The sequence below is a fragment of the Saccostrea cucullata genome, unplaced genomic scaffold (assembly GCF_032062105.1).
Source record: "Saccostrea cucullata isolate Sc308-1 unplaced genomic scaffold, CSIRO_AGI_Scuc_v1 ctg536, whole genome shotgun sequence".
NCBI classification, from domain to species: domain Eukaryota; kingdom Metazoa; phylum Mollusca; class Bivalvia; order Ostreida; family Ostreidae; genus Saccostrea; species Saccostrea cuccullata.
Genome location: NW_026923241.1, coordinates 125,304 through 140,428, shown reverse-complemented (window position 1 = coordinate 140,428; position 15,125 = coordinate 125,304). Strand labels below are relative to the sequence as shown.

General features: G+C 33.1%; 1 protein-coding gene across 1 annotated transcript; it reads right to left on the bottom strand.

Annotated features, from left to right (window-relative positions):
* Positions 1-2,737: 2,737 nt before the first annotated feature.
* Positions 2,738-14,823, bottom strand: LOC134263549 (ERO1-like protein beta). The gene is made up of 16 exons (XM_062745925.1): positions 14,606-14,823; positions 12,427-12,546; positions 11,159-11,242; positions 10,700-10,753; positions 10,185-10,261; positions 9,740-9,813; positions 7,978-8,098; positions 7,788-7,828; positions 6,522-6,533; positions 5,710-5,802; positions 4,565-4,734; positions 4,206-4,282; positions 4,005-4,074; positions 3,792-3,878; positions 3,127-3,266; positions 2,738-2,991 (listed from the first exon to the last, which is right to left on the bottom strand). Exons 1-16 carry the CDS (start codon positions 14,708-14,710, stop codon positions 2,940-2,942), a joined length of 1,377 nt encoding a protein of 458 aa, XP_062601909.1. The 5' UTR covers positions 14,711-14,823; the 3' UTR covers positions 2,738-2,939.
* Between the last annotated feature and the right edge of the window lie 302 nt (positions 14,824-15,125).

Sequence of the window (15,125 nt, the reverse complement as noted above, 5' to 3'; positions counted from 1 at the left end):
CTATACAAAATGCTTTATAACAGTCCTTGATGATATACAACCTATGGTTTTCACTTCCTTAAAGACACAGAGTAACGGATTTCTTATTGGATATAATAAACACAAACCGTCTAAATCAGATTGACATAAAAGTATAACAGAACCACATACAATCTCTTTTTTTTTATATAATTCTTCATTTTTGCTAGCCAAGGGTTTCTGATTACGCTACTCTCTTCTACTGCACCCCCCGTTATGAAATTCCTTGATCCGCCACTAGATATGCACTAGGCTGCAAAATCCTCGGATCTGATCCCAGTAAAACACATTTGAGACTTTAAAAAGTATGCCCCCCCCCCCTTCCCCACAATTTCAACGGTTTAGAAAGTTCCATGCAGTAGGTCTGGGCGTCTGGCAACAGATAGGCCAACATGGTATCCATGAGAAAAGGATGTCTTGCATTAATCAGAGGGAGTGGTGGATTATGAGGAGAGTAGGGTATTACAAACCCTTGGCTAGTGAAGATCATATTTCTTATACCCAGCACCTTTATGAACACAAAGTAAAATATATAGATTAACATGGTAAAGAGATTTTTTTCTCTAAATGACAAAGTACATTCCTTTATTAATTTCCATTGTTAACATATATCATTCAGTATTTTGAATACTGAGAAGAAATAAATAACTCACAGTTCAACAAACATAATCAACAAATTATACAATATTCTTTCTTGTATTTTAAATTTTGTAATCCAATAACAAGTTATAAAAACATGAACATGCATGCACAATATAATTACAATATATGTTACACTGGACAAATAAGACACTCTTCATGTTATAAAAAATATCATACATGTACATAAAAATACATGTCTACCTCTACATATGTTGTATTTCTCATATTGCACCAACCGGTAGATGTTTTAAAATTATTCACAACACACTTGAAAATCACAAATCTTCTGTGATGACCTCCTTTAATAACTCTAATCTTAATCTTTCTGTAATGATGTTATAAGCATAAATGAATATACATGTACTCCAAAGTAAATACATGTACATGAAGGTGCAATTTCATAGGGGGAAAAATAGACCCCAAAGAACTACGATGGAATGTAAAAACATAATTTCCAAGAAATTCTTATTTTTTTAAAAGATGAAAAACAAGAGGCCCAGGGGCCACAGCGCTCACCTGAGCACATCAGGCTTGAATTTACTCCCCCCCCCTCCAGGCGTTCATCATTTGAACAAACTAGGATCTACACTACCTGAGGATGATTCCATATAAATATCACTAATCATAGCTTTGAAGTACTTGAAAAGAAGATTTTAAAAGGTTTCCCTATATATCCCTATGTAAAACTTGGGTCGGCCATTTTGGCCCCACCCTAGCCCCGGGGGTCATGATTTAAACAAACTTGAACCTACACTACCTGAGGATGATTCCACATGAGTTTCATCTTTCCTGGCCCAGTGGTTCTGGAGAAGGATTTTTAAAGATATTTCCCATATATTCCTATTTAAAACTTGGGTCGGCCATTTTGGCCCCACCCTTGCCCCGGGGGTCATGATTTGAACAAACTTGAATCTACACTACCTGAGGATGATTCCACATGAGTTTCATCTTTCCTGGCCCAGTGGTTCTGTAGATGATTTTTAAAGATTTTTCTTATATATTCTATGTAAAACTTGGGTCGGCCATTTTGGCCCCACCCTTGCCCTGGGGGTCATGATTTGAACAAACTTGAATCTACACTACCTCAGGATGATTCCACATGAGTTTCATCTTTCTTGGCCCAGTGGTTCTGGAGAAGAAGATTTTTAAAGATTTTTCCTATATATTCCTATGTAAAACTAGGGTCAGCCATTTTGGCCCCACCCTTGCCCCGGGGTTAAGATTTGAACAAACTTGAATCTACACTACCTGAGGATGATTCCACATGAGTTTCATCTTTCCTGGCCCAGTGGTTCTGTAGATGATTTTTAAAGATTTTTCTTATATATTCTATGTAAAACTTGGGTCGGCCAATTTGGCCCCACCCTTGCCCCGGGGATCAGGATTTGAACAAACTTGAATCTACACTACCTGAGGATGATTCCACATGAGTTTCATCTTTCCTGGCCCAGTGGTTCTGGAGAAGAAGATTTTTAAAGATTTTTCCTATATATTCCTATGTAAAACTTGGGTCGGCCATTTTGGCCCCACCCTTGCCCCGGGGGTCATGATTTGAACAAATTTGAATCTAAACTACCTGAGGATGATTCCACATCAGTTTAATCTTTCCTGGCCCAGTGGTTGTGGAGAAGAAGATTTTTTAAGATTTTTCCTATATATTCCTATGTAAAACTTGGGTCGGCCATTTTGGCCCCACCCTTGCCCCGGGGGTCATGATTTGAACAAACTTGAATCTACACTACCTAAGGATGCTTTCACAAGAGTTTCATCTTTCCTGGCCCAGCGGTTCTGGAGAAGAAGATTTTTTAAAAATGCCATTAATTTTTAACAAATTCATGATTATCTCCCCTTGGAAAAGGGCGTGGCCCTTCATTTGAACAAACTTGAATCCCCTTCACCCAAGGATACTTTGTGCCAAGTTTGGTTGAAATTGGCCCAGTGGTTCTTGAGAAGAAGATGAAAATGTGAAAAGTTTACGACGACGACAACGACAACAACGACAACGACAACGACAGACAACGGACAAATTTTGATCAGAAAAGCTCACTTGAGCCTTCGGCTCAGGTGAGCTAAAAAACACTCTACAAGAGCTAGAACCTAGATTGGAAACAGTTGAATAAGCTTCCAAATATTGAACAGAATAAATAATCTTGCCAACATCTCCAGCTTTACAGTGATAGCTCCTATGCAGTGAATGAGATCCATTGTTGTAGACTGTTAATATCAGGCATCAGGAGATTCCAGAGTTACCCTGGGCATGCAGCAATGTCCTCCATTGGTCAGCTTGTCAACTTACGGAATTTTTCTATAGTGTGGATACTACTGGACAGTCTAAAATTTGATAAACACTTCTGATAATTTATACTTGACACTCACAATATTTTATGATAGGAGAATTGAAGGTTTTCAGATATAAATAAAATAATAAATGTGAAATTTTAACTACTATATATGTAAGAAACATACCTTCCAAAAGCATTGACCAGAGAAACGATTTCTGATCTCCTGAGCTGGAACTTTTGTTTGTGATTGGCATTAACTGTAGACTGCAATCCAATACTATCTCCAGAGAAAAGAATCTTCAGAGCTGTCCCCATACCTTGTACCTGAAAAATACAAATTTAATTATCCCTGCATTTGGATAAGTTTTGATAATTTTTTTTCAAGAATGTTTTCCATTTAAAATTTTCTTGAGGCAATGATTTGAACAAATCTTAAGTATATTGAGATGCTGATATATCAGTTTTGCTGCTCTTGAGATTTTTTTGTGGTCCCATTTTACCCCCAGGACCATAACTTCAAATTTGAACATATTTGAATGAACACTAGATAAAGAAGCTTTCACATAATTTTTTTTTGTTTTGTTTTCTGGATCATTGATTCCTTTCATTTGGGATTTGGGGAATTTCTTAATTATCTCTTAAAGGAAAGCCCTTCCATTGCATAAAAACAAACAATGCTTTGTGCCAAGTTCAATTGACATTGGCACAGTGATTTTGGAGAAGAGGTAAAAAATGTACAATGTTAACAAACAATGACAACAGAGAAACAGCTATTGATTGATGATGGACAAACTTTGATCAGAAAAGGATCGTGATGTATTTTACATCACAAAATAATTTGAAAGTTACCTGTAATTTTCCCCACAGCTTACACTTGTCACATCCAACACAGTCCATGATACGGGAAATATTTCTAAAATGCTCTCGGAATTCAGTCTGCAAATTAATATAGATTTGATCGGAATGATTTATACATTCAAAAATGATAAAATTCTCTCTTTTTAAAATTTAGTAGCAGTATCCACTTCAAAACTTTCTTTGAAAAAAAACCTTTTAATGTACCTTAAGTTTCTTTGCCACCTTTGGATCTCCTTTGAAAAGGTTGCTTTCATCAAAATGGTCTGGAAATGACCTGATGTAAAACATAAAACATTCTTTTTTACAGGAAGTAGAATTACTTTGTAATATACATATTTAATGTCTTAATTAATCAAACCAATTGGTAATACATTAAATATCTAATCAGTGATACTTGAGCCTTACTTGATGACTTTAAGTAAGTCTTTGATTCCTTCCTTAACGTCAGTCTCCTCGGCTGGATTGCCCGTAAAAAAATCTTCCTAGGTTTAGAAAAAATTCTAATATTTGGAATATATATAAATAACAAATAGGAAGAGATAAAAATATATTTATATGGCAAGGAATGTAATGATGTTTTCCTGTACATAGAAAAATACAGTTACAGCTTACAATGAATTCACACTTATAGCAGATTGATTATTTCAATATATCTACAAATTGTATGTCACTAATACTGCACTATAAGCATATTTTTTGGAAAAATTTCATAAATAATTGACTAAATTTAACTTTAAATGATTTATGGTCTCAATTAAACAAACCTCTTCTAAATATGGTGCAGCCTTGGCCAGGGCTCGCAGTTCTACGAGATAGGTGAAATACAGGTTTTTCAGACGTTGTGGTCCTTGACCTTTAGTTGCTTTAGGGTCAAATCGCTTAATAAACTCCTCAGTATTTGGTTTGAACTCTGGTGCTGACAATAAATTTTTTGCTGAAAAGTACATGTATTATAAATGTATCTGTACATTGCATTGGCACATTTCTATCTATATACTAACTGAGGATGTTCCAATATAAATATGTCTAATCATGAGTTTACTCTTTCTTTCAATAAAATATTTCATTTACTTGCACATGTGTACATGTAACTTTGATCCCCTGTTGTGCCCTACTCTATCTACAAGGTCATAATTTGAAGAAACTTGAGTCCACACTACTTGAGGTTGCTTCTGTATTATTCAGGGTTTTGCTGATTTGAGGAAATTTTAAAATATATGTTTCTCTCTATAAAATCCTATGTAAACCTTTGAATGCCCATTGTATCCCCTAGGCTCATTATCTGAGCAAACTTGAATCCACACTACTTGGGGATGCTTACGTAGAAATATGGCTTTGCTATTCTTGAGAAGAATATATATTTTCAAAGACTTTATCTATATACTAGCTTCAAATATAATTTTGATTGCCCACTATGACCCACCCTAATCCCACGCGGCATGATTTAAACAACTTGAATTTACACTAAGTAAAAGATATTTCATTTAGGTTTATATTTTCTGACCCAGTAACTCTTACAAAAATATATATATTTTTTAAATCATACTACCCAATTAACCCTCTTTCTTAATTATCTCCCTTGGAATAGACTGTGACCCCTCTTTTGAATAAATCTGAATGCCTTCCACCCAGAAATATAATGTTTGCAAAGTTTAGTTGAAATTGGCTCATTGGTTCTAGAGAAGAAGATGAAAATGTGAAAGGATGAAATTGTCAATTGTTTTTAACAACAACTACTACAATGTACAACTATGAGGATGACAGCAGACATACAACAGACAAATTTTGATGTGAAACTCTAATACTTTAACCTATTTTTCAGATAATATACTTATACAACCCTTTTTTCATGTTTGTCAATGTGAAAGAGCCCCAGAAATTGAAGTTTCTTGAAAATAAAGTTACTCACAAGGATAGAGGTACTCGTTACAGAGATGAAGGTTGATGCTGGTGTGAAGTCCTGAGATAAGTCTATAGAAAGCTCGCTGCTCCAGACATAGACCTAAATCAAAAAGAAATACACAATGTTTATTATATACAATGAAATTTCTCATTCAAAAGTGATATAGAGTGAAACAAATATTGTCATTATACTAAATTGTGTTCCTTTAAACTTCATCCTAACTACTGTGTATGAACTAATATTTGCATACTTTGTTGTTATTCAATATCACTCTCAATTTTGATAACAACAATTTGTACAAGCAAAGATTGATTTGTGCCACCATTCCAGAGGTGAAAAACAGGATTAGGTATATCATATTTGTGTTAATTATCCAATTTTTCACACCATTTTAATATTTATCATCAAAATAAAAATATTTTAAATTTTCTGAATAAAACATTTAGATTACTGCAATATGCAATAGTTTGGATTAATAAAAATAGTTGTTTTAATGGTATTATGACTATATAATCAGCTTTATAAATTAGAGAGGAGAAACAATTTAAATCATAGGCTTTTAGAGCCACTGACTTTAAAAAGCTCACACTAATAATTCTAAAAGAAAAGAGAATGAAAAGAACAAAGATAACTACAGTATCTATGCAAGCTCACTAACTTATAATCTTATATATAATGATATTCATAATACATGTACAATACATGAATATATGTTAATCATGCATCAATCTATTATATTGCATGCATTCTGAGCTGCACGCAGAGAAAAGAGAAAGTTAGTACACAGATTATAGAATAAAAAAGCAACACCAGCATACCTTCCAAAGAGCCTGTAATGAAATTGGAATATCTTTAAATTAGTACAGTGGTCATTTGTTGGGCATAAAATTAAAAAAAATATATCATCATTTATGCATTTGTCAGTGTTAAGTAAAATTAAAAGGGTAAACAAAATAAGGCAAGAGAAAAGGGTAGTATTGCTGCACAATTAATTTTAATTATTTATATTAATGTATGTGTACACATTTATTGTTTAGCCGTCCTTATTGGAGGGTCCATTGTCAGACACTTCTTGGTATCAAATACAAACTTCTTCCGTACTCAGTATCTGCATCACATGACACTGCTCACCCACAACCCCCTCCCCGACTTGTCCTCTGACTTTATCTTTATAACAATTTTGTCGTGACAAAGTCATTGTAGCTAATTTTGTGAAAAGTTTTACCTTCAAATATTTCTCAATTATAAAGTTGTGGATTTCAAAAGCAACTTTATGTTTGTAGTTCTTGAACTTAGTGCAGGGTCTCTGTTTACAGGCAAAACTAATGCTTAGATAGGCAAAATAAAGTTTATGCCCATGAGCAATCTTTGTGCCAGATATGACCTTCCCAGACACTTTAATTAACTAGTATGGTCCAAGGAGAGATTTGACACTATAAAATAATTTAACTTGAGCTTGTCCAAATGATTATGATCTTTGTTGAGGATCATATCCTCTGGGGATAATCAACCTTAGTACCAGGAAGATGGATTCAAAAAATACAAATCTTTAAGTAATCCGAATATAGCCACATGTGGACATAAAAGGAATAATCAGGAAAAATATAAAAGAAATATTCCTTCAAAACAAAAATTCTGGACTGCAGAATGTAGAAAATTTATGAAAAAGGAAAAAGTAAATAAACAAAAATAAGCTCCCATTTCAACAGCATTACCATTATTCAATCCATGAAATACTAGTGTGTAAAATATGATTTGTAGTTCTGAGTGCAACTGTCACAGTATACCAATTTATACCAATTTTTATGGATTTCTCAACAAAAAAAGAAGAAAAAAAAAAGAAAAATGTGCAACATTTGTTTTGAGTGATAAACAAACCTCTGAAAAAATCTGAACATAAAGAAGTTTAAATATCTAAAAATGAATGTTTAACCAAACAATATTACAGAGACATGTACAGTATATCTTGAAAATTTTGCTACAAGAGAGCAATCAGTTAATAATTAATCAAAAGATTTGAATGAAAATTTTATCAATTCATGACACTGTTTATGTATATATTTTTTTTTAAATTGACCTCCTACCTGCTAGCGTCTTCTTTGACCCGTACACAGCTCCCTCTGGCCTGTCAATAAAAAATATCAATTTCTATATACATGTACAACTTTTTTTTGTATTTTCCTTGTATAAAAATTTTTCAAAAAGAACAAACACATAAACTTTTAAAGTAATACATATACACATTACGAGCAGAACTTTGATATATAGCCTTACTTGAAGCAGTTCTCCTCGTATATACTGTTCCAGATCCTGTGAGGGGAAGCTCCTTTATAGCCAGTGTACCGCTCAGGATTTAACAGGAGGTCTACATACTGACAGTCAGGGGTATTATCATCTAAAAAAATAGAAATCATTTGTTTTAATACTTAAAATATGTATAGACTCCTAAAGCAACTAGAACTGTCCAAACGGGACAAAATACCCCTGCTAGGTTTTTCAGAAGTAACTTTTCCATAATAAAGATATGTATCACACATGAATTATAAGATTTTTCTTCCAGTGATCTTGAACTTCCCCAAATGACCTTGGGTCAAGGTCATGACACACCCTTGGGTCATGGAAAATCTTTGCACGAAATGAGAACCTACCAAGTTTATCCATAAGAAAGATATGGACCGGACGCAAATTATGAAATTTTTCTTCCAGTGACCTTGAAGTTCCCCAAATGACCTTGGGTCAAGGTCATGACACATGGTCATGGGCAATCTTTGTGTGAAATGAGAACCTACCAAGTTTATCCATAAGAAAGATGTGGACTGGACACGAATTATGAAATTTTTATTCCAATGACCTTGAACTTCCCCAAATGACCTTGGGTCAAGGTCATGACACACCCTTGGGTCATGGGCAATCTTTGTGTGAAATGACAACCTACCAAGTTTATCCATAAGAAAGATATGGACCGGACACAAATTATGAAATTTTTCTTCCAGTGACCTTGAACTTCCCCAAATGACCTTGGGTCAAGGTCACGACACACACTTGGGTCATGGGCAATCTTTGTGTGAAATGAGAACCTACCAAGTTTATCCATAAGAAAGATATGGACCGGACACGAATTATGAAATTTTTATTCCAATGACTTTGAACTTCCCCAAATGACCTTGGGTCAAGATCATGACACACCTTTGGGTCATTGGCAATCTTTGCATGAAATGAGAACCTACCAAGTTTATCCATAGAAAAAATGTGGACCGAACACGAATTATGAAATTTTTCTTCCAGTGACCTTGAACTTCCCCAAATGACCTTGAGTCAAGGTCATGACACACCTTTGGGTCATGGGCAATCTTTTTGTGAAATGAGAACCTACCAAGTTTATCCATAAGAAAGATATGGACTGGACATTCCCTGGAGATTAGATAACACACAAACTCATTAATTTTATCTTTAACTGGATGCAAATTATATGAAATTTTTCTTCCAGTGACCTTGAACTTCCCCAAATGACCTTGGATCAAGGTCATGACACACCCTTAGGTCATGGGTAATCTTTGTGTGGAGTAGTAGATTCTAATGTCCCTCCTCAAGAAAGATATGGACTGGACACGTTTGCACAGACAGACGGACAGACAGACAGACGGACAGACAGATAGACGGACAAAGTGATTCCTATATACCCCACAAACTTCGTTTGCGGGGGGTATAAATACATACAGTTATGACCATGACCTAGCTTTAATTTGAATCAGAGACACTGCAGAGTCTTAAGCATATATAGTTTCTCTTTGTTAGTTTGTATTAGGTATTAGCCAGATTGGGATATGGGAAGAGTAAATAATACTGATCTTATATAGAAAGACTGATCATAATGGGGAGCCACCAGACCAGGATCTGATAGGTCTATTTTTTTTTCATCATTGATAACAACTTTGCTTCACTTTTCCTTTTTTATAGCTTTTCTTAGCTTTGTCACACCTTGTGTAGTTATATTTTGCATATATTTAAACAATATTACAATATATATAATACTTACCATCTATTTCACAAAAGGTCTCTTGCTTGTCGTCATGACGAGTCCAATTCTTAAAGGCCTCCATCCTTTCAGCACTAAATGAGATAAACAGATACTAGTACGCAATATATCAAAATCTCATCAGGGATTTATAAATGACACTTTATAAATCATTGTAATGGTTCTGTTTTTATGAAAAGCTGTCAATATCCCTTGTTTTATGGATTTCAATGTGGTAGCTGTGGAAATTTACAAATGGGAGTGATTTACACTAGATAAGAAAGCTTCTGCATAAATGTCCCTCTGCCTACTTCAAACATATGTTTTTCAGTTCTAATAATTACATAGTAACAGTACATGTACTTTGGAAATAACCCTGCGTGTAATGTTCTTGCTTCTTTATATCTCAATCACTAACAAGTAACTATCCACCTTTACAGTGCTCTATTTGTGAATCCCTTCTCACCTAATGGTCCTATCTAAAGCACTGAGTTCTCTCTCCTGGTCACAGTTTTCTGGATCTTTTTGAGCTTCTTCTGAGTACTGTCAAAATCATTACATAAATAATTAGCTACACTTCATAACGTGTCAATACTTCATATATTATACAATTACATTTGCATTAACTTAATATGAATAAGGAAACTACAAAACTCTGTGACTTCATTGCTTACAAAGAATAAGAAAGTTTTTGAACTGAAGATACTAACGTGTTTAGTAAGTAATAGTGAATGAATGTGGAAATATATTGGATAATTTACAATAACTTTTTCTTGAGTTGTAATTTGAATGCAATTCATTAAATTTCACATCAGTAAACCAAATTGTCATTAGCAAAAATTTTCATAATAGTTTTACAATACAGAAAATATGTATTCGGGGCAATATTACACAAAAATTTCTATCCAATTTCCACACTAATTGATTTGCTTGCAGCATATATACATGAAATAAATCATTGACACTGGATAATTCCACTACCTTATTGATTTCCTTTGGGTTTCCATTTTCCTTTAATCCTTCTGGCACCTGATCCTACAAAAGGAAATAATTTTAAGTAAATTGATTTTCCAGATTTAAGCTTCACTGCCATTGAAAGTTCCATCCATTTTTCATTACTCTCTTCATATTATGAAAATATTGAGTTGAAAATTCTACAGAAATTCTCTTTAACACTTTTGCAAGTGCTGAAAATTATAAACGAGAAGAATTTACATGTTCTTCATTATTTTTTTTTTTTATTTACTTTAACATTTAGTGAAAATAAATATGAAACTGTAATGAAAGAATATTGTATCAGGAATATACAACATGTAATATTGACAAAAGGAACTTTTTTTTATGTCTGAGGTTTACATTAAGATCGATTTTTTTTATCAATCTTTGGTGAAATGATAAATAAGTCTTAAAGATAACTGAATTAATTTTAAGACATAATACCTCAGAACAGGATTGGACATGGCAGTCTTTTAGAGCACACCGGCTGTCATCAGACCAGAATGGACAAGGCTTCAGTAAATTCACCTAAAACAAATATGATCAATCTTAGAATCTTGTTCTGGAAATTGAATTTTTATCCAAAATAGGTTTTAATCTAGCTAGCCATTTTCTCCAGTGAGCTGTAAAAATCTGTAAATTTATTAAGCAAGCTAAACACACTTTAGACAAGAATTATGCCATCTATTCAAAATGGGTATTACTAAAAATAATGTACTGTTAAGTACTGTAGAATCACAGATTTTCGTTGGGATAAAATTTCGTTGATTTGCCATCTAAAATTGTTTCGAATACAAGGCATTTAATTTCGTTGTTTTGAAATTAACCCTATTCAATATATAGTCATGCAAAATTTCGTGTGGGATTTAATTTTGTTGATAGTTGTTAACAACAAAATAAACGAAATTTAATCCCCCAAGAACATTTGTGGTTTTACAGTATATATGTGGACATCTCTGTTTTCTGTTACATCTACATGTACCATCATATAAAAAGCCAATAAAATATTTCCGTTTCAGACTTATGACAGGTGCAAACTCTTGATATCTTATGCCTCTATCACAGTCAAATAAAATTCTGATAATTTATTGAAGCATTTATTTATTTATTTATTGCCCAGTACTTTAACTTTAACTTTGAGAATGTAAAGTCTCCATATGCATGAAATTGTAACTAACCTTTACTAAAGGTCACTCTACTGAATTCAAGCAAATGCTGAATATTAAATAACATTAAAAAAAACCATTAGACCTCAATTTCATTCACAGGACATATAGAGTTAGAAATATCATGTGTCCAATATAGGCATGACATTCTCTGACTAACTCAAGGCCAATGGTAAAGTACCAGACCAGTTATTGATCCATGCTGTATAATACCTACATGTACTCATATTCCTGTCTCCTAGAGTTTTAAAATCAGAACTATATTTTTCAAGGACTTCTTCCTTATGCTCATTCAATACACTCAACATTTGAAGTAACATTTCCTAATTAATATAGTGCTGACCTTGCAAGTTTTGTGGCCCCCTTTTTTGTACAAAATGCTATTACATTTATCAATAGTTCTTCTCTTACAAACTATAACATTCAACCTTAGGCTTTTACAAACAACCTCTTCACGTATTATCACTTAAATATTCAGAAATAGAAGTGAAGCATAATGGAACACATTCTTGCAATCATGCAAGTAGAATCATCCTCCAACATTACCTTAAAATACCTAAAGTAGTCCCGCTGTAGTAGGCTTTTTAGGATGGGGTAGATCTTTTTGTTGTTCAGTGAGTCCAAATTCTCCACCTTACAGGAGCAGTCATCTACCTCGCCATGTAGCTAAAGGAAACAGACAGACATACAGATAAACTACAGAATCCAGCAAACACAGCTCCACGTCACTCAAAAATCTATGCTACCTGGAGGGGAAAAGTTCTCTGTTAAATACATTAGAAATATATGTGTCCCATGTTGGAGGACATCTTTCATTAGTTTCATACATGTGGAAGTTTTTGTCATTTTGTCAATTATCATAAAAATCAACTTTAAATTTTTTTTTTGGTGCAATTTGTATAGTGTGCAATATTTTATTCTCTTTAAATTAAACTAAAAAAAATCAAAATACATTACATTATGATGTATATACATGTATTTCATTTTTTTTAACTGTTTACAAAATAGGAGGTAATTTCCTTATCTCCATCTGTTTACCTGTTTATCACTTGTATGGCTATTTTATTTTCCCCATTTATACCAAAATCAATTCAATTCTCAATCAATAAAACATTAAGCAACAACATAATAGCTTGCTAGAGATAAAATGAATTAACTTTATAACTCACTTAACATGATAATGTTTTGTTTAATCTTCAAATTCTATGTGTTTAGTAGAGTAACAGGTGTGTTTAAAATTATCTATCACATTATCAAGTACTTAGTGCTATTTCAGTTCTAATGCAGGTATTAAATCGTGCACTTTTGCGCTCTGTCACAAAATCATTTTATACCCCCCCAAAAAGAAAGTATACATAATCATGGAAAAACTAATGGAAATACTGTATTATCAAGATCAAATTATTTATCATAGCAGGAAACAAGAACAATCTATGCTATGCATTTTTATTTTCTCTCTTAGTGCAGCTTAACATTCACTTATAATATTTTTGTAATTTTATTTTTTTTTTAAATAATGAATGATTTACTTTCATTGATTCATTTAATCTTAATGTTGTTTATCATTTAATTATTTTACTATAATTGCACGTGAAGCTTTAAAATTTATTTCATTTGAATCCTTTTCAATTGCATAATCTAACTAATCTTAACAACATATGTTACAATGAAAAAAACAAAATACAATGGTTGACATTCTTGCTATTGTAAGAAACATACATAACAGACATATGCTTCCGACTGGTAGTAATTAGTTCTTTCATACAAGGTTAGTTTCACAATGTAGTAGCAGCTTCTTTCAATGTTAAGGAGAACAAAGTATACTCTTATCCAGAGCAAACAGCATAAATACGGTATTCCCCACCTTTTATGTCTTTGACTTACATCAAAAGATTGTTTAAACATTTTGTTGTCTGTTTTCAATATGCAAAAATATTTCATGTATAATACATGATACTGAGTTAAAAAGACCATTTGTGTGAATTATTGTTCAAATGGTACCCAGTGAAAACTGCACTTGGTTAAAACCACACTTGTGACAAATACATGTGTACTGATATTCTCTGTTTAAAAACTGAGATTGAGGAAACTGAGTAACATTTGTAAAACAGCTATAATGATCTAGCTGTTTCTACTTTAGATAGTATAATATGATACTCTTCCTTCTCCATACTCTAGTGCTCAGGGATCTAATCGTGTATATTGATGAAAATATTTTAACAGGAAGAGAGAAAATGTATTGCTGGACTGGAAATCGAACCTGAAACCTCTGCAATCACCAGCCATGTGCCCTACAATTGAGCTACCCTGGTCAATATGCAGGGCTCAAACATTGCCTTTTTCCTGCAAATTAAGGGATTGTCAAATATGGAATGAAATCTGTGATGGGAAGGAAGAAAAATTATTGTCGGTCTGGTAGCTCAGTGGTAGAACAATATTGCACAGTTTGCTGGTTGTCTCAGGGTCTAATCCTGCTCAATCCACGCATTAATTTCTTCCTTTCCTGTTGCATTTTATATAGGTGTTTGAAATGTTCAGAATCAATTTTTTTTTGTTAATAATTTATTCGTGAAAACGTAGTCAGTTGTATTGCTCTCAAATTTTGATGAGCTGGAGTTTCATAAAAAATGTATTCAAGATAACAATCCTACAAATATTGCATTGTAGTTGCAGCATGTACACTGTTAATGAATTGAAGAGGAAATTCGAATTTGGGTGTTCTTACCTTGCAAAAGCAGGAATTTGGCTGGCTTTTACTTCCATTTTTCGCGAACGACAGCAATGGAAGTATGGCTGAGAAGATGAGAAACTTAACTAGTAGTGAAGTCATTTATCACTTATTGTATATTAGTTATATTACACCGCTTCATCCAACACTAAAACAGACATCCATATGCTAATTTTTGTTTTGATTCTAAATATACAGTGAACTTAAGAACATACAACAGGATATGATGTCGCTTAAATATAGTCTTTAAACGTTAAAGCTGGTAATTACAAAATAAGTGATAATTTTTTTCATAACTCTGAATTTAAAACTTATTTAAATTTATCAAAATATATTTTAAGCATAAAAATGGTTAAATTATAGGAAACAAAGTAAGAAATATCCACACGCGCATTAATATATGTGGCAGACGTGGCGAATTCTAGTCTAGGTCACCTACACGTTTGTTGCATCGATGCATGGTCTCACACCAAACGTCTAGGAGCATTCCACTATAAATATTTTTACTTCAGAACGA

Bases quoted from the DNA above. Each gene is read 5' to 3' on its own strand.
- LOC134263549 (XM_062745925.1), bottom strand. From the start codon at position 14,710: ATGACTTCACTACTAGTTAAGTTTCTCATCTTCTCAGCCATACTTCCA. The intron at 11,243-12,426 runs GTAATGTTGGAG...TATTTGTTTTAG, and splicing joins ACTACTTTAGGTATTTTAAG to GTGAATTTACTGAAGCCTTG. The intron at 3,267-3,791 runs GTAACTTTCAAA...TGTATTTTTCAG, and splicing joins AGCTGTGGGGAAAATTACAG to GTACAAGGTATGGGGACAGC.